General features: G+C 59.0%; 2 protein-coding genes across 4 annotated transcripts in view; one reads left to right on the top strand and one right to left on the bottom strand.

The window, feature by feature from the left end:
• The first annotated feature begins 627 nt into the window (after positions 1-627).
• Positions 628-16,238, top strand: TRMU (tRNA mitochondrial 2-thiouridylase). Of its 3 annotated transcripts, XM_005911308.2 has the most exons (11): positions 628-782; positions 4,628-4,793; positions 5,486-5,592; positions 7,317-7,439; positions 10,526-10,698; positions 11,311-11,364; positions 11,449-11,515; positions 12,726-12,826; positions 14,287-14,431; positions 15,366-15,448; positions 15,878-16,238. In XM_005911308.2, exons 1-11 carry the CDS (start codon positions 701-703, stop codon positions 16,028-16,030), a joined length of 1,254 nt encoding a protein of 417 aa, XP_005911370.1. In that variant the 5' UTR covers positions 628-700; the 3' UTR covers positions 16,031-16,238. The 3 variants fall into 3 exon arrangements, with proteins under 3 accessions (XP_005911370.1, XP_014339041.1, XP_005911371.1); XM_014483555.2 differs by lacking the exon at positions 15,366-15,448; XM_005911309.2 differs by lacking the exon at positions 628-782 and having other exon boundaries at positions 4,656-4,793; positions 10,585-10,698.
• Positions 16,239-21,044: 4,806 nt separating this feature from the next.
• CELSR1 (cadherin EGF LAG seven-pass G-type receptor 1) overlaps positions 21,045-25,412 on the bottom strand; it is a 145,188-nt gene continuing 140,820 nt past the window's right edge. Inside the window, 6 exon segments of the mRNA XM_070371429.1 lie at positions 21,045-22,467; positions 23,283-23,550; positions 23,804-24,034; positions 24,425-24,574; positions 24,703-24,806; positions 25,037-25,131. Coding sequence (XP_070227530.1) covers positions 22,443-22,467; positions 23,283-23,550; positions 23,804-24,034; positions 24,425-24,574; positions 24,703-24,806; positions 25,037-25,131 — 873 coding nt within the window. The 3' untranslated portion in view covers positions 21,045-22,442.

The raw sequence follows: 25,412 nt of genomic DNA, 5'->3' as shown, positions 1-25,412 counted from the left end.
GGCAGCATCTCAGACAGCTCTGAGAGACTGCTCCAAAGCGGCAGTAGGGGAGAGTCAGGATATAAGGTCTGGGGAAGGGGGAGTTCAATGCCGTGAAGCACTCAGTTTACACAAGGCTTTTTGTTAGTCCTGAGGGTCTGATGTCACCTTGAAGGGATTTAGTGCTTCTCTACATACGAGGAGATGCAAGGATGGAGATTATAAAACCTGTTCCTAAAAACATCCAACTATCCAAAGACCTGTCCTACCAGATTCCCTGGAGCACAGAGCACCTCAGTCCACCCTGAACGCCCTCAGGTGATGTTGAAGGTCAAGAGCTATTTTAGCAGAATGGGGTTCAATATCCGTGGAGGCAGATGGCAAATGCCTTTGTTGTTCAGACCTTGGGAATGCTCTTGGTAAGTGCCAATTTGTAGTTGGCATCACACACACACCTGTGTGTTCTGGGAACACACTCGCACGCGCGCGCGTAGGAAGCGCTGACTGTGTCCGGCAGCTGCGGGCAGAGAGGTAAGCCAGAGCCAGGAGCGCAGGGGGCGTGGTCACAGGCCCGCCAGGGAGCAGCGGGCAGGGAGGAACGCAGGGCGCTGAGCACCTGCTTCCGCCCGGGCCTCTTCTGCGCTCTCGCCTCCAGGGAAGGGCGGGACTTCCGGCCAGAAGCGGAAGCGACGGCGGCAGTGAGGGGAATTGGCCGCTGTCGATGCAGGTGGCTCGGCATGTCGTGTGCGCCGTCTCCGGCGGCGTGGACAGCGCAGTGGCAGCGCTGCTGCTGAGGCGGAGAGGTGAGAAGGCCGAGTGACCCGGCCGCCCCCGAGCGGCCCCTTCTCGGAGAGCCCCGCTTGGTGGCGCGCGCCCCGGCCCGCCCTCTGCGCCTGGGGGTCGGAGAGCGCGCGGCCGCCTGTCGGGGAGCGGTCAGGCCCCCAGTTGCCGCCGGGGTCGAGCAGGGGAGAGTGGGTCTCCGACTCCGGGCGGTCGCGTTTCTCCCTGGCCCCGAGGCCTTGCTCCCGCGGCGGCGGCGGCGGCGGCGGCGGCGACGTCCACACTCAGCCTAGGCTTGAGGAGCGCCGCAGCCTCCGTGGAGGTCCTTCCCTCCACGACACACGACGTGGCCGACCAGTCCCGACGGGCGGTGTGCTTATCAGGTCACGGCTGTGCTTTCCACTCGGTGGATGACAGACTCTTGGCGCAGGAGCGCTTCCGTTTTCTCAGGCGTCTATCGGGCGCCCCCGGTCGGGAGCCGGGCTTCACTGCCCGTCTAATTCTCCGTCCGTGTGACCCGCTCCCTTGGGAGCCCTCCTGTACCTAGCGGCACTTGTAGACGCTCTGTTGTTGAGGCGCCTTTCGTTCTTAGGCTCTTGGAATGCAGAGGGAACCCAAGGTTCCTGACCTGGGACAAGTGAGTCAAGCTCTCCCTGTTTGTAGAATGGAGGGACCGCCTACCTCCCAGGGTTGCTGGAGGTAGTATTAATAAGTAACAGGACACACAAAGCCTTTACCCCAGTGCCCAGCACACGTTAGGCACTCAGCAGTAGAGCCTATTAGTGCGTATTAATAACCAAACTGTCACAAAAGGTGTAACAAAAAGTGTCAGTTAAAGTAGAGGCAGGCTGTGAGCATATATAATTGCGATAGGGCAGGGAATCAAAGCATCACAGAGATGGTGGTGTTTGCGCTGAGACTACTGGCAAAGCCAAGTTCATGTGTCCAGTGGTACAGTGAGGCCAGACAAACTGAAGGTTTGAGTTTGGAGCAGAGCAAGGTTTATTCATGGAGGAGGTTGCAACCTGGAAGATGAGAGACCTAAGATCCTCTCATCCATGGTATGAGGACTTGGAGGAGGAGTTCCCTGAGCAAAGGCTGGGGCTTAGGAGGTGAGGAGGAAGCGTTTCCGGTGGAGTCGGCAGCAGGTGCGAAGCTCAGGCACGAAAGTGCTGGCTGGGTCTGGGGGTGCCGGTGCCAGCCGGCAAAGTCGATCAGGTCCCGAGAACGTGCACGGCGGGGCTAAGAAAGAAACTAAAGCAAGAGACTACAACAAAGATGGGGTCGAGAGGTTCAGACACGTCTCCACGAAGGGACGCAGTCTGACACCAACTTTATTCAGCATCTTATATTTATACAGAAAAGCGTGAGAAAGACAAGACAGTTGACATTTTTTCTTGGTTGGCCTATACATCTTACAAACAGTCACAAGAAATCTTGAGAGCATGGGAATGGCTCCCTGTTATTATTTCTTACACCAGATAACATTTCTCTGTGCGTGAGAAGTTTGCACAGAACTCCAGGTGCCTGCAGTAAATAAGCGCCTAATTTCTGGGGTGGCGGGACAGAGAGCTATGTTTGCAAGCAAACCCTCAAGGACTGAGGCAGCTCCCAGAGCTGTGTCCTTCGGACAAAGGACCCCGTTCTCACGGGCAGCTCCCCGCATGGGGGGAGAGAGGAGGGGAGGCCGGCTGAGCGCGCTTGTGGAGTGTGTTCTGTTCGGGGCTTCACACTGTGTCGTGGGAGACAGTGCAGAGCCCTTGAAGGGTTCTGACTAGGCAGCGACACGTCGAGGGTGATGTGGCAGACATCCCTGGGGAGGCTAGTTGGGTTATCTTACTCCTTCAGGAGGCTAGCGCTCCTTCCCAGACATCCCTGGGGAGGCTAGTTGGGTTATCTTACTCCTTCAGGAGGCTAGCGCTCCTTCCCAGAATCCAGGCTGAGCGGCGTCACAGACCAGCTACCTTGGGTTTTGCTCCTCCGGGTGGGGAGCCGAGGGGCACAGCAGAGAAGCAGCACGGCCCTGTCCCCTCGACACGGAGGCCTTTCCCAATCTCGTCGGAGGTGCCTCCTGAAAAGCTGAGAGCCTGCAGAGCGCTGTGGTCTCCTGGAGCGCCAGGGCCTCAGCCACGTGAGTGGTCACGTCGCCAGGAGGAGGATGATCAGGCACATGAGCCACTGAAGAGGGGATTTTTAAAGCTCTGGGTGTGGAGTTGTGTGTTTGTTTTGCGTAAGCTCCTGTTGTGTGCTGGGCACTGCTGGGCTCTGGGGACACATGGGTGTGGAGACGGCGTTGGCAGGTGGCAGAGCGCCTCACTTTGGTAGCTGCAGGGGCGCGGACAGGAACAGCTGGAGCCCAGTGTAGGGTGCACTGTTAGGGAAGCACGGTCAGGGGATTTGGGAAGAAGAGAAGGGAGGACCTGCTGGGACGGGGCTAGTGGCCTGGCTCACATGGCGTTTTGGAGTTTGGCCAAGCTTTGTCACCGAGTCTCTGCTCTTTGGAATGCCGTGTCAAAGCTTTTACAGTCCAGTGCCCTTTCATCACATTCGGCCGACCCAAAAGAAACGCTTCTCATACATGGTAGACACCTATGCAGTTACAAAGTTGGTCTCCCCCATGTTTGGTTTGGTACTTTGTCTGCAACAGAAAAGGGGAAAAACAGGTCCCAAGGTACATAGATGTGTGTGCCTGTGTGTGTGTTAGTCGCTCGGTCATGTCCCACTCTTTGCGACCCCAAGGACTGTATCCCGCCAGGCTCCTCTGACCATGGGATTCTCCAGGCAAGAATACTGGAGTGGGTTGCCATTCTCTTCTCCAGGAGATCTTCCCGGCCCAGAGGTTGAACCTGGGTCTCTTGCATTATAGGCAGATTCTTTACCGTCTGAGCCACCAGGGAAGCCCTATGATAAAGCAACCAAAAGTTTTAATGTCTTTGTTGGGGATTTTCTCCCCGGGACTTGGAAGCAACGGACCTGAAAGAAGGACACTTGGACCGTCTCTTGCAAGGACGGACAAGTTTATTTCTGCAGTCAAGCTTTTTTATAGAAGCAGTAACAAAGAGCTTAAAGTATGCGGCCAGCAGAGCGCATACGGAGTTAACACATAATCAGTAGAAACGTTTCAAGGACAGCGCGCTCTAAATAGACTCATGGGCTTCTCCCACAACCCGCTCTCACAAGTAACATCCCTGTTTATTATTAACTCTTGGCGCCGAGCATAACCAAAGGCAGGAGGTGTCTTTCTGTCCGTAGTGCAAAGCCGCGTACTTCTGGCCCTTCGCCATTTTCCCAAGGACTTTCTCCTTTTATGGCTATTTTGCACTACGCTTCCCAACAGTCTTTATGTCTGATGTCTTAGAATCTAATTCTTAGTGGGTAATTGGAAATAATTTTTGAATTGAGTTTACTTTTCTGATAACTGAATGGCGGTTTTTATTTGTTTTGAAAAATTGTGTAGAATTTCTGCTTTTCTTTCATTCAGTCACATTGCTAAGTCTCTCTATTTGCTGACACAGTGTGGGGACGTGAAGATGGAGAGATGCCATCTCGTCCACACCTCCAGGGTGTTCACACCCCCGGGTTGCACACTGTCAGTTCAGCCCCACAGGGTGTTGTGATGATGGAGGCCTTTACCAAGTGCAGCAGAGCATCAGGAGTGTTTACATCAAGATGTGGTCGGAGCGCTGCAGACCTCGTGGCGGCGGGAGGGACAGCCAGGCCCCCGTGCACAGGGGCGCAGGAGAGCTCGGAAGGAGGGACAGCCAGGCCCAGTGCCCAGGGGCGCAGGAGAGCTCGGAAGGCACTGCCTTTCCACACCTGGTCGACGCCACATCCCCTCTTGACTTTGCCCCTCCACTCCTACCCCCAGGTTACCAGGTGACCGGGGTGTTTATGAAGAACTGGGACTCCCTGGACGAGCACGGTGTCTGCACCGCTGACAGAGACTGCGAGGACGCCTACAGAGTGTGCCGGATCCTGGACATCCCCTTCCGCCAGGTGTCCTACGCGAAGGAGTACTGGAACGACGTGTTCAGGTCAGGGCTCCCTGCCGTGGCGCAGGCCCTCTCCACGGCAGGCCTGCTGGGGTCAGCCAGTGCTTTCTCTTTTCAGGCCACGGTGCCAGAGACCGTGTGTGGGAGGCCTCGGCCGCCCCTGGAGAGTCTGGGTTGGAAGCCAGGCCTGCATCCTGAGCACCCCAGCCCTTGTTCCTATTACTGTGCCACCTGCCAGAAGTCTCTTTAACGTCTCTTGAACCTTGAGATGTTCTGCTGCTAAATTAGCATGAGAGAGCGAGGGCTCAGGTCTGCTCTGGGAGGCCGGCTGTGGCTGGTCCCTGAGGATGGAGCCCCTGGGCCATCAGTGTTGGGCTGAGGAAGCAGCTGGGGTGCTGGTTAAACAGACATCCGAGCCTGGGCGGGGCCCTGCAACCTGCACCTCAGCAGGCGCTCCAGTTGGTTCTCGGATGGGGTCCTGTGGCTCTTACTTTGGGAAATGGCACAATGGGCCTCGGTGCCTGGTGAGTGCAGATTCAGATGGAAAGCGCAGCTGGCTTTAAACAAACGTTTGATGAAAATACTGAAAATGATTCTGTACTGAAGCTACTATCTTGCAGAAAGTTACAGTTTTAATAAAACATGGAGAATCTCTAAGCAAGTCATGTACCTGATTTATTTTTCTGTAGGATGTTTGACACTTAGAAATAAAAAGGCTTTTCTTTTCATTGCAGTGATTTTTTAAATGAATATGAAAAAGGAAGAACTCCTAATCCTGACATAGTCTGCAACAAGCATATCAAATTCCGTTGTTTTTTTAATTATGCTGTGGATAACCTTGGTAAGTGATTTGAATTATCTTCATTTGTCTTTTTAAAAATCATGAGATATCCAGGAGCTGAGGTTGGTTTCAGCATGTATCTGCTGGATCTGAGGATGTAAAGCTTAAATTTGAAGAGCTCACCCAGCATTGGACAAGTATTTTTCCTCCAACTCCGGAGTGAGAATCACAGCTGAGCCAGGCAGAACTGATGCTTTTGAACTGTGGTGTTGGAGAAGACTCTTGAGAGTCCCTTGGACTTCAAGGAGATCCAACCAGTCCATCAGGAATAAGTCCTGAATATTCATTGGAAGGACTGATGCTGAAGCTGAAGTTCCAGTCCTTTGGCCACCTGATGCGAAGAGCTGACTCATTGAAAAAGACCCTATTGCTGGGAAAGACTGAAGGCAGGAGGAGAAGGGGACGACAGAGGATGAGATGGCTGGCATCACCGACTCAATGGACATGAGTTTGAGCAAGCCCTGGGAGATGGTGAAGGCCAGGGACGCCTGGCGTGCTGCAGTCCAGGGGTTGCAGAGTCGGACACGACTGAGCAGCTGAACGACAGCTGATTGATGGGCTTCCCTGGTGGCGCAGTGGTGAAGAATCTGCCGCCAAGAAAGGAGACGTGGGTTCGATCCCTGGGTCAGGAAGAATCCCCGGAGAAGGAAACGGCAACGCTCTCCAGTATTCTTGCCTGGAGAATCCCATGGACAGAGGCGCCTGGCAGGCTACAGTCGGGGGGGTCACAAAGAGTTGGACACAACTTAGTGACTAAACAGTTCTTTGGTTAAGTGCTGGGTCAGTTTTGCTGCAGCTTCCAGGAAACAGTCTCACAATCCTGAATGTCTATGAAGTTTTCACACAATGCAAGGCCTGTGGATTAGTATATGCCTCGGTAGGTTCTTTGACTTTTTTGCATAGTATGGAAAGAAGAAATTGATTTTACTGGATGGTCCTTCACTGTGATAAAAGTACTATGCGTTTATTAAAGAAAGTTTAAAACTTACAAGCATAAGAAGAGGAGGAAAAGTGTCATCTGCAATTTCCTCCCAGGATAAAAAAGAAGGGCTTTCTGTTGCTCGTCTTCTGGTTTTCCTGTACATCGAGAAGAGTGGGATCCTGTACTTTCTCTGCTGGATAACATCATAAGTGTTTGCCCGGTGCCTTTAAACATTGTGTGTGTGTGGTGCTGTTATCGTGCAGTGGTGCTTTATTCGTAGTCTCCTGGTATTAAACAGTTTGGTTGTTTTCAGTGTTTTCTTAGTATAAGAAGCGCTGAAATGAGCTTTCTGTATTTAAACCTTTGTGTACGTGTTTGATGTTTTCCTTAAGCTAGAATGAATAAATAGATGGTAACTTTTTTTGGACGTGTGGCTTGTGGGTTCTTAGGTCCCCTATCAGGCATCGAGCCTAGGCACTGGCAGTGAGAGAACTGAGTCCTAAGCACTGAGCTCCCCGGGACTTCCTGACATTAACTTCTGAAAGGCTCTTAGAGATGCAGCAAAACCTCGTAGCTAACATTTTATCAGTTCAGAGACTTCAAAGACCACCTGTCTAATGGAATCCCAGGAGTGTGTCTCTTCCCTGGGATCTGGGCATTGGGGAGTGGGGCGGATCCCCTGTGCAGACCACCTGGTGTGAGACCTGGCATCTCTGCCCCACGGAGCACCCTGGGCTCAGACTGACCGAGGCCAGCAAGTGCACGCCTGAACTCTGACCCTCATGCTGTAAAAACCTCCCAGGCGCAGATGCGGTGGCGACAGGTCACTACGCAAGAACGTCCCTGGAAGATGAAGAGGTGTTCCAGCAGAAACACATCAAGAGGCCGGAAGGGCTCTTCAGAAACCGGTTTGAAGTTAGGAACGGTGAGTACACGTGTCAGGCCAGGGCCGAACTATTTGGGAGCGAAGCAGTGGCCGTGGGCTGTCAGCGTGCTCTGCCCGACTTCTCCCCGTGTTTTCCAGGCGAGCTCATTGGCTTTGGTTTCCTCCTCAAAGAAGGACAGTGAGTTGCCTCAAGGGTCACTCCCCCCGGGGCCTCCGACTGGCTCAGGCGGGCACCCGGGCAGGGCTGCTGGGAAACTTAACCCAGTTCTGGGGGAAGCAGGCGACAGTGTTGGAGTGTCACAGACCCCATTCTCAGCCTTGCGTTGTCGAGATTGAGGGGTGATGTACTTCAGTGTGAAATGAGGCTGGCTCCTGACATTCATGGCACAGGTCTGGCAGCTTGCTTCGGAAGATGACATGTATAAATTTTCAGTGTCAAAGGGCACGAGGTGTCACCAGCCTAGAAAGTGCCAAGCAGTCGACTGGAAGGCTGTTGGCTTGTCCTGGTGCATGTTTATGTAGAAGAGAGGAATTTACATCCTTATGCAGTGAAGGACGGCATGGAGCCCAGAGCCACGTCTCTGCAGACAGTTTCCTTGGCTGCAGGACCGTAGGGAACCTGCGTTTCTCCAGGTCTGGCCTGCCCTGGCCTGCCTCCTGTCCACCGCCTCCCTGTCTGACCCCAGAGGTGTCCCCTCCCTGCACCCATCTTAGCAGGGCCAGCAGGCGGGTCTCCGGGTCCTCTTCTCCGAGGAGGTAACTGAAACTTGGCTGCATCGCTGGCAGGGGGCCTTGGGTCGGGGGCTGGACACAGCCCGGTCCACCCAGCTCCACAGTCTCTGCTCCTCCCCGGTCCTCCGTGTTGTCCAGCCCAGTTACAGGCCGCAGCTTAGCTGCCCTGTGATCTCTCCTCCTCTCCACCTTGCGGCAGCCGAGGCCACAGATCAACAAACTGACCGGACCCAGACCAGGCTGCCACTTAGCCTGTGTTGGGAAGGCCTCCTGCTGCCGCCAGCACAGCACTGTGTCCGCTGGGGGACGCTGGTGCGCAGGGAGACATGACCGCTTCCCTCCCCGGTGCGACCTGTACACTCCTGGGGAACCCCTCAGCAGGAAAGCAGCCCCCCGCCCCGCACACTGGGAGGGCCTGACTGTGGCCGCCCAGCCCTGCCGCCCGGGCACTCCACAGCAGAATCAGGCCCCAGGACCCAGTGGTCGTGGCTCTCGGGGCGGGAGTAGATAAAGGATTTGTTTCTGTGTCGCGTAGCGTGCCTGCTGAGCTCTTGGAAGAGGCGCCGCCGCGCAGAGCTGGCGGGCCTTTCTGACCAGACCTGGTGGCGCGGTGCCTGCTCTGTCCTGTGTCGCTGTTGGAACAGGGCCGCAGTGTCTGTTCTCTGCGTGTTTTCAAGACACTACAGGTTTTTTATTTTGTTCTGACTCAGTTGCCCTGGGGGCTGGACTAAGCCTCCTGGCCTTAGTCACTGGGGAGAGGGCACGGGGTCAGCGCGCCCACCCTGAGCTCCTGTGCCCTTCCTATCCCAGGGGCAGCCTGTGTCCTCACCCGTCAGGGGCAGGTGGCACGCTGGCCAACCCGGAGCAGGGAAGGTGCTGAAGGGGGCTCTGGGTGCCAGCAAACCCTCCCGTAGTGGGGGTCCCTCTTCCTGGTCAAGGGTTACCTGCTTGCTTTTTTTAAAATCATAAATTTTTTGTTTGTTTGCTTAAATTTAGTTTTGAAACAAAAAATAGCATTTGGCAAATGAGTCTTCCTACCTGATGACTGGTTGACTGGATTCTCTTTTTCACTTTTCACATGATTTTGTTTTATACGTAAAAACTGATGGAATGGAGCCCATGTGATTGGGCTCAGTTTCCAGCTCTGCCCTCGTCTCCCTGCACCCCTGTGGGCGGTCACTTTAATTATCTAGGCCTCGGTTTCCTCACCTGAAGATGGGGATAAATCTGTCATAGGGCTAACATGAGGGTCAAATTTGAGCTCACAGAAGGAAAACATAACCAACCACACAGAGAGCACGCTACACGTGTGACGGGGCGGGCCACGTGCTGTACCTGGGCTCTTTGTACCTTTTGCATGGATGTGAGCTCGGCGTGTGACTTGCTGAGGCTTCGCTTAGCCCTAGTCATGACACATGGAGAGAGGCCGTGACACTGGCGTCATGCTCCATTTCCTTCGTTGGTCACTGAGCTGCAGAGCGGAGGACCCAGTGTTCTTGGTTGTAGAAGGCCTGTAACATGCCAGGCAGGACCCAGCAGCCCAGAGAACCCCGTCCCAAGGCCAGGGTCAGGCAGAGCTCTGCACCATTGCCATCAAGCTGGGAACAGTCTTCACATGAAACAGACCTTTGGAGGGGCTTCAGGTGGTAGAGGCCCACCTACCAGTGCAGGAGATGTGAGAGGTGTGGGTTTCCTGTAAGAGATCCCGTGGAGGAGGGCACGGTGACCCACTCCAGTACACTTGCCTGGAGAATCCCATGGACAGAGGAACCTGGTGGGTTGCAGTCGTGGGCTCGCAGAGTCAGACACGACTGAAGCAACTTAGCGCACACGCAGACCTTTAGAGAAACCGCAGAGGCTCGGCTGACAGGTGACAGCTTGGACTCTGAACAGCCCACTGTCACCAGGCGGGGAAGCGGGTTGAGAAGCGGGCGCTGCTGGGGAGTGTGGTCGGCATGCACTGGGGGCGGGAGGTGAGGAGAGCAGCCAGGGCGTGAACTCCTGTCGTCAGTGGGAAACAGCACAGCCCAGGCCGTCTCAGCAGGGTTTGATTTTCCCAAATGTGGCTCATTTTGTTTTCTTCTTAATATTTCATAATGTTTTTGTCATGTGATGTTTAATCTTTGAAAACATAGCCTAACACATGAACCGGAATAAATTCCCTTATCACATAAAATCTCCCTTCCGTGTATTTTTTTCAACAGTAGATGAATTAGGGGTGGGACTTTTTGTTAACCATGGCAGATCTTTTTTCTGGAAATGTACTGTTGATTATTGATCTTTGTTTCTGCCAGACCAGGGCTAATCTGTCAAAGTAAACAGGAGGACACTATTAAAAGCAATGTATGGTTATTTTTGTTCCTGCAACATCTTTTGTTCTTTACTCTTGGCAGCGGTAAAACTCCTCCAAGCAGCTGACAGCTTTAAAGACCAGACCTTCTTTCTCAGCCAGGTTCCCCAGGAGGCACTAAGGAGAACCCTCTTCCCCCTGGGGGAGTTAACGAAAGATTTCGTAAAGAAAATAGCTGCTGAGAACAGACTTCATCATGTGCTTCAGAAGAAGGAGGTAGGATTGAGGGGCGTTGCCGCTGGCAGGGGCGAGGGCTCCGCCCTCAGGACCCCCATTCTAGGGAGACACAAGGCAGAACGAGGCGAGGACGCCGGGCGACGGCCGTTCCCACTCGCTCCTCTCACCTAGACGTGTCACCTCGGGAAGGGCCCCTGACCCTGCGTCTCTGACCCTCCTGCGCCCTCGCCCTGCGGCCTGGCTTGCGCTTCCTGCTCCTGCTCCGGCCCCTGTCTCTCCCCAGCCTCTCCCCAGCCTCACAGACAGTGCCTCGGGGCTCTAGCACTGGCTTCCTTTCCGGGCGGCTGGCCTGAGGGTCTGCCGCGAATGCAGGCCCGGCAGGTCTTGGCGGTGGCACCGCTCGCAAGCGTAGCCGCCAGGTCCTTGTCTGGGACCTGAGAGAAGCCCCTCGAGGTCCGTGAATGGCTCTGACTGGTGTCTGTGGCCCTGGAGGAGGGCAGCCGGGCCCTGGCCTGGAGGGTGGGGTGGCTCAGGGCGGGTGAGCCCCAGGAGGCCCTGTGTTGTACCCCCGTCCTTGCCTGGGGTCTCCGAGTGGAGCGTGGGGCCCCCGCCCAGCCGCTCATCTCACACGTGGTCTTCTGTTCATTTCAGAGCATGGGCATCTGTTTTATTGGTAAAAGGAACTTTGAAAATTTCATCCTTGAGGTGAGTGTTCTTTGATGCGAAAGAATGGGGCCCTGTTTCTGCTCTGAACCTGGAGCTGTTGGTGATGGAGCACTGGTTTTCCAGTATTTACAGCCTCGACCTGGTCGATTTATTTCTATAGAAGACAACAAGGTTCTGGGGACACACAAAGGTGAGCGCAGTCCAGGGCTGCTTTTCATGCTGAGCGCCTTGAGGCTTGGGGCGCCTGCATGCTGGGGGTTCAGGCGGGGTGCCCCAGGCCCTGCTGAGTGGCAGGGGGCTCGGAGGGCCGCAGGAAGGGGCGGGTGTCGCTGTGACGGGGGTCTGCATCTCGAGGTGTGGCTCCTCAGGCATTGCAGCCAATAATAGACAGTGCGCCTGGCTCAGAAGGCCTCACTGCGAGTTGGGTGTTCATCCACGCAAGGGAGAATAGAAGGCTACAGGAAAGTTCCACCCTGGGGGAAGGAGTCGGGTCGACTGCAGAGTGCAAGTTCCGTGACTTAGGACGGTGTGAAGAGCTGGGACCACCCGCTTCCTGGTGGGCTGCCGCTCCTCATTCGCAGACTCTGCTGGGTTGGGCACCCCCAGTCTGTGCTGGGCTGGCGTGGGAGGACAGGTCAGGTGCCCAGGTGGGAGGGCAGACGTGGGGCTGCACCCTGGGGGCCTGATGACAGGCGAGACTCGGCCCAGCAGGGTCTGACCTGCCTGGAGGAGGAGGGCTGGGCCTCAGACGTGGACACTCAACAGGGGCTTGTTCCTTAGAGAAGTCCACCTTGGTTTGGGCTGGACGGCCTCCCCTTCCTGGTGCTGGTGGGGGGGTGGGGCTTAGATGTCATGGGCTCCCCGAGACCTGAGGCAGGAGGAGAAGCTGGCCCTGCTGGGAACAGCTGCAGGGTGCTCCCAGCCTGTCCTGGCAGGAGATGGCCGGAGCCTCGGGGAGCCTGGTCCAGGAGGGGAGCGCTGAGCCTGGGCACCGTGGGTCCCCTTGTCCCCGCTGGGTCTTGTGCTGCTGGTGGTGGGGTGGGGGGTACACAGAGGTAGTTGGAGAGCACTGGGCACAGAGGGACCGAGGCTGCGCTGGTGCCCCCGCCCCATGTGGTCAGTACAGGGGAGCGGGCACGCCTGTGAAACGCACAGAGGCTCGGCAGGAGGGGCTCGTGGCTTCCAGCGGGGCACTAGGTCCTCCTTCTAAAGGAGTGGGCCCTGCTCACTGCAGGCTGGGTGGCCCCGTGGCTGGAACTGCTCCTTGCAGGGTGGGAGGTGCAGCCTAACCCCAGCTGCTGCAAGCGGTCCACAGAGGGGCGCCTCCTGCCTGCCGCCCCGTCCCACCGGGACGTTTGCGAGAGGACTCCTCCCACCTCACCGAGAAACTGTCTCCACAGGTTGGTTCCTGTACACTTTGGGCCAGAGAGCCAACATAGGAGGCTTACGGGAGCCCTGGTACGTGGTGGACAAGGATGGTGCCAAGGGCGATGTGCTTGTGGTGAGTCGGCGGGAGGAGACGAGGCCGGGCTGGGCAGAGCCCACGGAGCTGAGCAGGCGGGGTGGGGGCTCTGCAGGGCCTTTTCTCTGTGCCCTCCAAGGTTGGCGCCGCTACCAAAGGTTTTGTGTAAGGTACTTGATAGCTCTTCTTGTATGCCCATCACGCTGGTCGTCATCACGTCAGTCCCTGTAAGTAGATGTCACTCCTCTGATTGTACCCAGCGGACAGACCCAAAGCTGAAGTAGCGTGCGGAAGGCCTCGTGGACATGGGGTGGGCAGTGCCCAGGATGGGCCTGCTCACGAGGGGCCCCAGCGAGTTGCTGTTGAGCAGACAAGGACAGAGCTGGGGCCAGCCCAGGCCACCTGCTGTAGCTCTGGGACCTGGGACTTTAGCGGGACCTGGGCACATTTTTGGAGAAGGCCACGGCAACCCACTCCAGTACTCTTACCTGAAAAGTCCCATGGACGGAGGAGCTTGGTAGGTTGCAGTCCATGGGGTCGCGAAGAGTTGGACATGACTGAGCCACTTCCGTTTCATTTTCATGCATTGGAGAAGGCAGTGGCAACCCACTCCAGTGTTCTTGCCTGGAGAATCCCAGGGACGGCGGAGCCTGGTGGGCTGCCGTCTATGGGGTCGCACAGAGTCGGACACGACTGAAGCGATTTAGCAGTTTAGCAGGGGACATTTTTAGTGTCACAGCATTGGGGCGGGCAAGAGGTCCTGCTGGTGTGTAGCGGGTGAAGCCCGGGGCCCTGTCCCCTGCGGAATGATCCAGTCCCAGTCTCGGCAGGGCTGGAGGTGAGCAGCCTGGCTGAGCGCACGCTGTTCTTAGACCGGGTGGAGGGCCAGTGACCCTGCCCACCGTGGCCGGGACATCTCCTCCCAGGAGAGCCCTGGTGCAGAAGTCTGAACGGCGATTCTGATCGCATTGAGTTAAAGTTACTTTCGTGTGATGTTCAGCAGTGTCTTTCGCTTTGGGAAAGGCTGGTTCCTGTGTGGGTGTCCTTGTCTCCTTAGAGCCTGAGGGCACTGGACTTGATGTTCTCGGTCCTGCCTTGAGGGGGCTGCTGGGTGCTAGGAGGCCAGGGTGTGTGGAGGCCCCAGGAGCCTATTCCCAGCCACGTGGTGTTTGGTGGGATCCCTGTGGGAATGTGGCTGGCCCGGGTGTCCGGGCGCTGGACAGGCAGAGTGTGGCGGGGACGAGAGGAGTGAGGCTGTGAGTGGACCGCGTGCTCCTCTGCTGCTTGCCGAGGGCGCGTGGCAAGTGGCTTTCCCTCTGCACTCATCTGCACAGGCTTAGGGAGGCTCCAGGGACACACGCGCGCGAGTGTCCACGGGGCAGCGTGGTTTTCAGTGCGTGTTCGCTGCTACAGTCGTGAATGCAGTGCAGTGAGGGGCTCTGGGCAGGGACCCTCTACTGAGGGTGCAGGGCACCACAGCCTCGCGTTCCGTCCCGTAGGCCCCCCGGACGGACCACCCGGCCCTGTACAGGGACCTGCTGCGGACCGGCCGCGTTCACTGGATCGCGGAGGAGCCGCCTGCTGCCCTGGTCCGCGACAAGATGATGGAGTGTCACTTCCGCTTCCGCCACCAGATGGCGCTAGGTGACTGCTCAGGGACCCGTGGGCCAGGGCAGAGTTGAGACAGGCGGTGAAACCTGGGGCAGGGAGGGCCCGTGGGCCAGGGCACAGTTGGGACAGGGGATCAGACCTGGGGCAGGGAGGGCCCGTGGGCCAGGGCAGAGTTGGGACAGGAGGTCAGACCTGGGGCAGGGAGGGCCCGTGGGCCAGGGCACAGTTGGGACAGGAGGTCAGACCTGGGGCAGGGAGGGCCCGTGGGCCAGGGCACAGTTGGGACAGGGGATCAGACCTGGGGCAGGGAGGGCCCGTGGGCCAGGGCAGAGTTGGGACAGGAGGTCAGACCTGGGGCAGGGAGGGCCCGTGGGCCAGGGCAGAGTTGGGACAGGAGGTCAGACCTGGGGCAGGGAGGGCCCGTGGGCCAGGGCAGAGTTGGGACAGGCAGTCCGACCTGGGGCAGGGAGGGCCCGTGGGCCAGGGCAGAGTTGAGACAGGCGGTGAAACCTGGGGCAGGGAGGGCCCGTGGGCCAGGGCAGAGTTGGGACAGGCGGTCAGACCTGGGGCAGGGAGGGCCCGTGGGCCAGGGCAGAGTTGGGACAGGGGATCAGACCTGGGGCAGGGAGGGCCTCAGTGTCCAGACCACATAGCCCATTCAGCCCTCTTCGCCCTCTGCCTATGCACAGACAGGCTGGGGGCACTGAGGCCAGCTGATCCCCCTTTGTCCGGGATGCAGGGGGACGTCTTGGGAAGGGTGTGGGGGCCTCGGTCCAGCGGGCAGGTGGCTGGCAGGTAGTGTGTGTGTCCACCTGGCCCCGGCTGGGCGGTGCTGAGCCCCTCTGGCTGCTGTTGCCCCAAGCTTCCTTTGTCCGCACTTCCTGCTCCTCCTCCCCGGGGCTAAGACCTGAGGCTGCGCAGTCAGCAAGGCTAGCGCCTCCTCCAAGGATCCTTGTCTTCCACCCAGTGCCCTGCGTGCTGACCCTCAATCAGGACGGCACCGTGTGGGTGACGGCTGTGAAGGCTGTGCGCGCTCTCGCCCCGGGACAGGTGAGTGGGGACTCCGGCTGGCGGGTTGAATGGGGTTGTGGCCCTGCAGCTGTGTGTGGCCCTTCTTAGCACCAGCTCAGCCTGCAGACATGCAGGCTCTCGGTAGAGGCTTCATGCTCTGGAAGGACAGACGGCCTGCCTTTCTTCTGGACAATGAGGGGCTGAGGGCAGAGGGGTGTGGGGGTGCTGGTCAGACGGCCAGCCCTGCACCTGGCGCTGCTCTCCCAGTTGTGAGCACGCAGCCTGGCTGCCGTGTGGCCCCGCCCTGGCCCTCCTGTGGCCTGGGCCCAGGGAGGCGAGGATTGAAGCCGGGGGAGGCGGCGCGGGGCCCGCCCTCCCCCAGCAGTAGACCAGCCGCGCGGGTCCAGGCTGCTCAGGGCACCCGGAGGCCGGGTCCCGCTGCAGGTGACGTGGCCTCTGTCCCCCCAGTTCGCCGTGTTCTACAAAGGGGACGAGTGCCTGGGCAGCGGGAAAATCCTACGTCTGGGGCCGTCCGCCTACACACTGCAGAAGGGCCAGAGAACGTCCAGCGTGGCCAAGGAGGGCTCCAGTGACAGCCCGGGCCTGGGGCCTGCACCCTGACGGAGGTGGAACGGCTGCTGCGGAGCTCGCGGGAGGAGGGGTGGGGAAGCGGAGCCGGGAGGCCGCCAGGGGCTCAGCACTGCCTCCCCTCTGGTGACCCGGCAGCCGCTCCAGTGCTGGCTGGAGGATCTGTCCCAGGTGCCCATTTGTAGGGTTCCTGCCTCACACCCCCAGGAGGGGCAGCGTCCAATAAAAACCCTGTCTGGGACATAGGTTCTGACGGTGCCTCTTGGGGGGCTGTCTCGGGGCTCCAGGGCACTGGGGGTGTGTGGCAAGGCAGGGGATGGCACAGAGGGGATGGGTCCCGCTTCTCTGCCTCTCCATTCACGCCTGTGCCCACCCTCCCCTGTGGCAGGGCCGTGTAAACAGCCTTGAGCTGGGTCCCAGCCTGTAGGGTGTCTGCCGGGAAGCGCTGCAGGTTTGAGGCCCCTCTGAGTGCGGCCCTGCCCTGAGTCCAGGCAGCTGCACAGAACCCCCCATCACCCCACCAGAGTGTCCTGCACCCTGGCCAGTCACGGCAGAAACGGGGGCCTGGGCCCCTGGGCGGGTCCACCAAGAGGTGGTTGGCAGGTGCTCACGCCTTGGTCCATCCAGGCTGCCGTGCCAGAACACCCCAGAGCTGGTGGCTCACTGATGCGGCAGTCTTCTCTCTCAGCTGCCCGGGCCACATGTCTGAGACCAGGGCCCGGCCTTGGGTGGGACAGGGTGCGCTCACAGGCAGGGAGAAGGCTACTGCTCCATAGGGACTGTGGGCCCCAGCCACCCCAGGGTCTTCTCTCTCTGCTGCTCCATCTGTAGAGCTGCAGCCCCCCACGTTCCCCTCCCCCGGTTCCAGGCCCCCAGCAGGGCGCGTCCCCAGGGTGGGGCAGGGGACACGTCTGGCACTTTCCACTATGCTGCGTGGCCTCCAAGACCAGGGGCCCTCCAGCCAGGCTCGGCCAGAGAGGCTCTGCTCAGCCCGGCGCGGAGGCAGACCCGCAGCCCCTCTCCGCATTGTGCCGGGTGGGGGTGGGGCAGGGAGGCCAGCAGCGCCCTCGGGTACCTTCAGCCCCGCTGGAGGCCAGAGCTGAGACACCGCCTGTGTTCTGCCAGCTCCAGGGGCGGCGTGGAGCCCCCCTGGGCTCAGGTTCCCCGGGGTCCGCTGCGTTGGGCTGAGGCTCTCGCCGTCTGGGGAGCCTCCATGGTGGGAGGAACGGTGGCTGGTGGGGGGCAGTCGGCAGGGACACAGACCAGCAGAAGGGAAGCTGCCTTTCTAGCCTCCTGATGGCTCTGCCTGTCCTGCTGGCCCGATGCCAGGCCTCCAGCCAGGTCGGCCAGTGGAGGTGGGAGGAGGGTCATAAACCTGCCGCTACCCCTGGCTCAGCACTACTCGAGGGAGCCTAGAAGCCCGCAGTGCCACCTTGTGGGCACAGCCTGCCCCCACGAGTCCTCCAGGCCTGCAGTGCCACCTTCTCCTGGGCACTGCCTGCCCCCCCCCCGTGTCCTCCAGGCCTGCAGTGCCACCTTCTCCTGGGCACTGCCTGCCCCCCCGAGTCCTCCAGGCCTGCAGTGCCACCTCCTGGGCACAGCCTGCCTCCCGTGTGTTCAGGAGGTCTCTGGGCAATTCCTCCGACTCAGCTGTAGCTGTCGGCAGGGGGTGTGGCTGGCCTCTGGCTCCACCCCCTGGGCCCTGGCTATAACCCCGTGACCTTCAGAGGGGCTGGGGCTGGTAGTGGATGGGCTTCCCTGCCTTCTCCCCCACTGGTGCCCTGCCTCCAGGCCAGTCACCCCACACTGGGCATCCTGAGGGAGGGTCCGGGCTGCTGCTTTGACACACCAACCCCCGTCTCTCGATGCAGATGAAGGGTTGCCCCGCCCCCCACACGTCACCTTGGCGAGACAGACCCCTGAGCCCGGCCTGTGCTCCGCTCCTGGGAGGCTCAAGTCCGTGTCAGGGTCAGCCCCTGGGGCCCGTCTTCTGCCCGCAGCCCTGGGGCTCCAGCGGCCTCTTGTCCACGTCCAGGGAGGCCTTCACGAGTCCCAGGCCTCCCAGCACCTTCAGTGTCTGCAGGGAGGGCGGTTGGGGCGAGGCAACAGCTGTGACGTGAGGGGCAGTTACTACGTAGGGTGTTTGCGTGGCCTGGACGGGGTTCAGTGTTCACATCTGTTCAGTGCTTTTGTCTTGTGTGGGTCCCGGAGCAGCTGGGGCTGGGGGTGGTGTGGAGGGCTGCCATTCACGTCCACGGGAGGACACCCAGGCCCAGCAAATGCGCCTGCTCCCCTCTCCCCAGGGGCTCCTCGCCTTCTCAAACGCGTCCCCCACAGGAGGGCTTCTGGGTTGAGATGGAGCGCGTCTGCTGCTCTCATGGCCAAGCTCTCTGAGAGGCGATTGTCCGCAGGTGGACTGAAGAGACGACCTGAAGAGAGGCCTTTGGGGAGGGCTTTTCTGGGTGGTTTTCCTCTTTCTCCTCCCAGACCTGACCCAAGGGTGGCCTCGCCCTCTGGAGCTGTGTGGCCAGCACCGGGGCGAGGGCTCCTGGAGGCCCGGGAAGAGGGGCCCTGTGGGCTGAGATCGTGGGGTCCCCGCTGTTTCTCTTTGCTCCACTGGTTTTTCCCAAAGGCAGCCCCAGTTGGGTGGAAGCGCGGCAGTGCAGGCGGCTAGGACCCTGGGGGCAACCCGTCTTTCTGGACAGAGGAACTAAGGAAGGGGCCCCGGGAGTAAGCGTACGTGAGGCGAACCCAGAGAGCAGAGCGTGGGCAGAGCGGACCCCTCACTCCACGTACGCTGACAGGCGCTGGCTCACCCCAGTTGGAACAGACCCCGGGCAGCACATGAAAGGCTCTGAGAGCAGATGGGCCGTAAACCACCCCGGGTCCCTGGCTGACCGTGCACCAGGTGTGCAGGGCGGGCCCAGGGCCGCACGGCAGTCAGCCACAGAGGGACACACAGCTGTGGTCTGAACCTCACTGGGTTGACTGCCTCCTAAAACAAAACCAACATCTGCCAGAGGATTTTAACAGGACCCAGAGGCTCATGATGCAACGTTGAGTGTCGAGGATTCAGTGTGGAATTAGCCAGTTTACAGAGAACCAGGAAAATGCCAAGAGGAAAGAAAACAGATTTTGGGCCCCCAGATGTCCAAATTATCAAAGAATTTAAAGTTACAACCATGCTCTATGAGGTAAAGGTAAACACTTCTGTAATTCATGGAAACTTAGACATCTTTAGTGGAGAAATAAAAATTATAAAAAGGAGCCACGTGGAAATTTTAGAACTTAAACTTACAATATTTGAAATTTAAAAAATCACTGCATGGACTTCATAACAGAACGGATATTAAAGAAGAAGGAATCAGTGAGCTTGAAAGTGGCTCACTAAGGGGTGGGATGGGAGGGAGTCCCAAGGGGAAAGGGATTTGTATATACTTCTGGCTGATTCATGTTGCTGTATGGCAAAAACCAACATAGCATTATATATATCCTAATTTAAAAAAATTTTAATAGTAAAATGGTAGTTAACATTAATTTGGTTTAAAATAAAAGGTACAATCTATGTATATATGTATATGGTTTTGATTTAGGTTTAGTTGGTTAAGTCATGTCTGACTCTTTGCAACCCCCAGACTGTGCCCTCGGGGCTCCTCTCTCCATGGGATTTTCCAGGCAAAAATACTGGAGTGGGTAGCCATTCCCTTCTCCAGAGGATCTTCCTGACCCAGGGATCGAACCTGAGTCTTCTGCATTGCAGGCAGATTCTTTGCTGATTAAGCCACCGGGGAAGCCCAACTACGTGTGTGTGGTGTGTGTGTGTGTGTGTGTGTGTGTGTGTGTGTGTGTGTATGTGTACATATACCCTTATATATGTTACAGTCAAGTCAAAGTAGTCAAAGTCACTCAGTCGTGTCCGACTCTCGCGACCCCATGGACTGCAGCCGTCCATGGGATTCTCCAGGCAAGACTACTGGAGTGGGTTGCCATTTCCCACTCCACATACATGTTATATATATATATAGTTTATGTATTTAAATATGCAGGCCAAGTACTCCCAAATCCTCTAGTCTTGGGTCACCCTTCCCTTTGTTATGTAAATAAAATGATTTGAGGCTCCTCTCCCCCCGCAAAAAAGAGAACACTCATCACTAGAGGTGATCTAACCTGAAACAATGAACACAAATGAACAAAGCCGCAGGAACCGTTCGTGTTCACTGGAGTCCCTGCGGGGCTGGAAAGAGAGACTGGGGCGGGAAGATTTTGAAGTGTGAGGTGCAAGAGTCTGGATGAGCAGAAGAACATACAGAAAGTTCTAGAATGGCTCCTGCCCCCCAGGCTTCTCAGCGTCCTGTTCGTGGTCCCTTCTCCAGGGCTGCCTCAGAACAGGGAGGGAACGGGTGCAGAAGTAGGGCTGGGGCGAAAGCAGAGCAGAAGTACAAACTCAAAACAGGGAGGGAACGGGTGCAGAAGTAGGGCTGGGGCGAAAGCAGAGCAGAAGTACAAACTCAGAACATCCCAATTTATTGTAGACTCTTTCCTCATTTGTGCTGCGATCCCAGCGTTCTGAACATTAATAAATACACATTTGTTAAAAAAACCCTCCAGTGTCTAGTATTTCTCATAAAGTCTTTAAATCACAAAAATAGGTTTACATTTTTCCTGTCTTAATAAAACTGACATTTTTTTCTCTTTTGGTAACAGTTCTGATCAAATTAAAAACTAAATACATCTCAAGGGACAAAATGCAGTTGTGGAAGAATATGGGATAATATGAAAATGGAGTGTTCAAAGATTCAAAAATATTTCCACTTTCTTTTTTGCTTAGAAAATGCTTCCTCCATGGTGAACATTCGAAGGTACTGTTACTATTGTGCATCTTGAAAAGGCCACTCCCCTGCTAAGGCACATTTATAATTCATTTTGCTGTGAGGGCTCTGGGATCTCATTTCATTTTCGCTTGTGGTCTTAGACCAGTATCAGATAAGCTTTCCTTTCCGCCACAAACAACACTCGCATTTCCATCAGAACAACACAGTAGACGGACATCTTTGCATTTTACTCGATTCTCCTCATAGTTTATGGCTTCTCATATTTGGAAGCAGCTGGGCAGATCGTTTATTTGGGCACCGATTAGAGAACAAAAGAAACACTGAGATGAGACACGTCTGAATGATTCTGGGCCCCGTTCCACAGCCCCTCGGGCCACGCCGCACCAACTGCCCGCAGAGGGGCAGTCCCAGCAGGTCCCCGGTGTGAGTTTCCCAAAAGCAGCCCGGTAACCATTGAGCAGTGTGGCTGTGGCTTTGTCCCTCCGCACAATTGGCCATTCGAAGCAAAGTGAAGTAATTGGTCAGACTCTGGGGGTGAGACCCCCGCCTGCCTGGAGATCCTCGGAGCCTCAAAGAGCTGGAAAACTGGCAGGAAGGAATGTGACATTCTGGAAGACCTCATCCCTCCGCCCAAATCGGGGACGTGTGAACACTCGCAGTCCCGCCGAGAACAGGAGCAGACAGAGGAGCGCCCCACCTGCAGCAGTCCCGGCCAGGAAGGGGGCCAGGGAGGCCCGCGGGGCTGAGGGGGCTGGCCGGCGGGCCCGTCTCAGCCGTGTGCACCCGTCCCACGCTCAGAAGGGCTCCTGAGTCCTGCCCGGTCCCGGTCCTGTCTTGGAGCGATACCCACATCCAAGCAGGTGGGAGCTGAGGGCAAGCAGCTCAAATTCATCCGGGGCGGCCCCGTGTGACGCCCACGGGCTCCAGGCTCCTGGCTGGAAGCAGCACGGGAACCCCTGTCCAGTTCACGCCCTACACACGTCCCATCTCTGCTTTCCTGGGATACCTACTGCTGGTTGCATGCCAGACTCCAGGCTGGAGTCTGCGATCACCCCCACGGATCTCCCAGGGTAGAGTCAGTACAGATGCAAAATATACAGAGGTTTTCGCCTTTTCAAAGTTCCATACAAATATACAAAAGTATCTACACCTTTGCGACAAAGGAAAGGGTTTGCCTTAAGGCACGGGCTGGCTTTGCAGACGGCTGCGGGGCTAGCTGCTGGCCTGGGGCCCTGAGTCCTGGCCAGCCGGCCTGGCGGCTTGTCTCTAGGCGGCTCTCCTGCTGGGCCCGGTTCCGGCCAGGCCAGCACACAGTCTGGGCTCTGTCTGCAGTCTGAGGATTGAGCCGTGCCCGTCTGGGAGTCCGAGCCCCCCCATGGCCTCTGGCACTTGTCACGGGGCCTGAGGGGCCTGGAGCCTCCAGGCCACTCAGGGCTTTGCGTCTGGACCTTCAGTCACGCCAGCTGTGGGGCTGCCCCTGCAGGGACCCCTGCCCTCAGGGCCTGCTCCGCTGACCACGCGGGGGCCCCTGGGGCTCCGAGATCCAGGAGCGCGACCACACGGCACCGAGGCCTGGTGGAGGTGGCGGGCTTGTCTCACGGTTTCCTGATGGTTCAAATTGAAGTTTCGTTACTGCCTCTGCGCGTGGGAAGAAGCCGGCAGGCAGGCAGAGGGTCAGCGAGGACGGCCCTGCCACCCGTGAAGCCAGCAGCGGGGCTGGGTCTGAGGTCGGGCAGGGGTAGAGCCCCCACTTGGGGATAGGGGACGCCCGGAGGCTCCACGGAGGGCAAGCTCACGTGTGGGCAGTGACACTCGCAGGCAGGGGAGGGGGCAGGTCGAAACTGCACCCCGCCCACAGGGCCACAGAGACCCAGGCCCATCTGAGTGTCCTCCACAGAGGCCCACGGAGCACCACTGACAACCAGACTCCTGCTCTGGGCTTAGGAAGGCCGTTCTGTTAATGTACTAGAAGACCCAGGCCCAGTCTTCCCACCTCCCTGGGCCATCTGGTGAGATGAGCAGACCGGTTCGGAGCTGGAGCCCACTTCCATGCCTCTGTGGCCGGGTGTCCCCCCACCCCCAGCCTCAGTCTCCTCAGCCACGAAATGGGTCAGTAATGACCCCGGGCTGAGGAGACAATGCTTAGTCCCACATACTCTCACATCCTAGAATGTCAGGGCTGGACAGGACTCAGGGCTGGACAGGACTCGGCTGTGGCTGACTCGGCCCCCAGGATGGGGGTCTGGCCCACCTCCGGCTGGTTCCTCCTGACCCCTGCAGAGCTCCTCTCCTGGGTGGAAGCCCCTCCACAGCCCCCAGGCCTCATCCTGGGCACCCCTGTGCTCAGACCCTGGCCATGGGCCCCCGGACCTGGCGTCCGCCCTCCAGATGCGGAGCAGAGGGGAGGCTGGCCAGGGGCCCCCGCCGCCCCTCCCAAGGCCCAGGCTACTCACTCGGAGCCGGAGCCATGGGCCTGGGCGCTGCCGGCCCGCACGTTCATGTTCATGGCCACCCCGTTGAGGTGCTCCCGGCCAGGCTCCCGGCACGGTGTCTTGACGGTGATGGCACTGTCGGGGGCGCGGAGCCCGTCGCTGGAACCCACGGAGGACGAGCGTGAAGATGCCGGGCTCTGCTCGCACTCGGCCAGCTTCTCCCGCAGCCGCGACTTCAGTGTCTTTTCGGTCAGCGGTGGCGGATAGGTGACTTTGTTTTTCAGGATGCCTGGGTCCGGGGTTGGGGGAGATGGAAGAGGTCACAGCCAGGCTGGCCCTGCCGGATGCTGGGGACGTGGGGGACTGGGGGAGGGATAGTCACACGGGGCTGCGGGCACGGCCGCTGGTCTCCCCACCTCGGGGCTCCCCTGTGCCCTGCAGGGGAGGGGTGGTCCCTCTCTAGCACCCCATCCCCGGGGCCCTCTCCCCCAGGAGCAGGGACTCCCCAGCCCCCCGTTTAGGGGAGCCCAGGCCCTTGGCACCTTTTCTCTGCTCAGGGGGCTGGCTGGGCAGCACAGCCGCGGGCCTGGGGCCCCCGCTGTCCCGGGCTGGGAGGCGCTCACTGCAGTGGTTGCCCTGCTCGTCCAGGTGCAGCTCCACGCTGACCTTAGTCTCCACCTTCAGGCGGGGCAGCTCTCCTGGCTCCTCGCTGTCGCTCCCAGCCAGGCTCTCGTCGGGCCAGCCGGCTGGGACATGGTTACCCACGGCGTCCACTAATGCGCAAGACACACCCTCAACGTGTGGCCGCCAGCTCAGCTCATGAGCCCCACCACCTCCCGCTCCTGCTCAGCAGAGCCTGTCCAGAGGGGCGCTGACCCCCAGCCCCCCACCCGCAAGCCCAGGGGGGACGTCAAGACCCAGGGAGGGCTGGTCCCAATGCGGGGTCCCCGGCTGCAAGCACCCTGCACCCCCAGCCCCGGGAGCCTCGATTCCCTGAGCGGCGGGGTCGGCTTCACGGAATCCTCGCTAGGGGGGGTCCCACAGCAGGCCTGCTTGTGCTGCCCAGACGGCGAGCAGGGGTCTGTGTTTGCCGCCGCCACAGCTCTGCCCCAGGGCCGGGCGGCCACGCCTGGGATCTGCGCCGCGGCCTGGGGCTCGCTTACCTTTGGGGGTGCTGTGCACGGGGCCCTGGGCCGGGTCCCATTTGTCCTCAGCCTCGCCCCCGTCGTCCTCGCTGTCAGATGAGCGCGAGGAGGCGTAGGAGCTGCTCTGCTCATCTAGGGAGAGCTCGCTGTCCGAGTCCGAGTCATGGCCTGGGGAGGGGGCAGGTGGGGGGCTTCCTGTCAAGGGCCGAGTGAAGCCACCTGGGTCCAGGCCAGAGGTGGGGGCCTCAGGGCAGCCGGCCCCCGGAAAGGGAGACCACCCACCATGGGACACATACCGTGGGGCTTCTTGGCGCTCCTGGGGACAAAGGATGCGTCCGGCTCCCCGTGGCCGCCCCGCGCTGGCCCTGAGGACACGCTGAGTTTCTGGCCCCCTTCGTCCCTGGAGAGGGGAGAGGGTGGGCTCAGCGCCCCTGCGCGGGGAGGGGGGGACACGTGACTGGCCACCCAGCCTTGCCCTCACCCAGTGCCCCATGTGTGTGCTAGGGCGGCCCTGCCGGGCCCAACCAACGGGACACATGACGGGGTGGAGGTGACAAAGCTGGCGTTTGCTCTGGGAGCTGTCCCCGCCACCCTGCCCCGCGGCCACAGCAGGGCCCAGTGCGGCCTGACCTGACGGTGCTGTCCAGCGAGGCCGTGGACTCGCCCAGGGCTGTGCGGAACACATCGGGCTCCTCGCCGTACGTGTTGTTGCAGTTGAGGGAGCGCTGCGGGGCGGGGGGCTGGTGAGCAGACGAGCGGAGGCCACCGGGCCGTGGGGGACGGCTGGGTCCCCTCTGCAGGGCTCCACGCAGCAGCCTGCCTGCACCCGCCGGGCGCTGGGCACAGCAGCCTCTCCGCCCCTGGTCGGGACCCCCGCTGACCTTGGCCTCAGGGGACCAAGGGCCGCGGCGGGACAGACACCGGCCCTGTCAGCCCACTCCTCCCAGGCTGCAGGGAAGGCGGCTGTGCTCCGGTTCAGGCCTGTGACGTCCAAGTGGTGGGGGAG

The sequence above is a fragment of the Bos mutus genome, chromosome 5 (assembly GCF_027580195.1).
Source record: "Bos mutus isolate GX-2022 chromosome 5, NWIPB_WYAK_1.1, whole genome shotgun sequence".
NCBI lineage: Eukaryota > Metazoa > Chordata > Mammalia > Artiodactyla > Bovidae > Bos > Bos mutus.
The sequence above is the reverse complement of the archived record's forward strand: the minus strand, read 5'-3'. Positions and strand labels throughout refer to the sequence as shown.

Coding starts and splice junctions, on each gene's coding strand:
- TRMU (XM_005911308.2), top strand. CDS start 701: ATGCAGGTGGCTCGGCATGTCGTGTGCGCCGTCTCCGGCGGCGTGGAC. Junction 783..4,627: donor GCTGCTGCTGAGGCGGAGAG/GTGAGAAGGCCG, acceptor TCCTACCCCCAG/GTTACCAGGTGACCGGGGTG. Junction 10,699..11,310: donor ATGTGCTTCAGAAGAAGGAG/GTAGGATTGAGG, acceptor TGTTCATTTCAG/AGCATGGGCATCTGTTTTAT.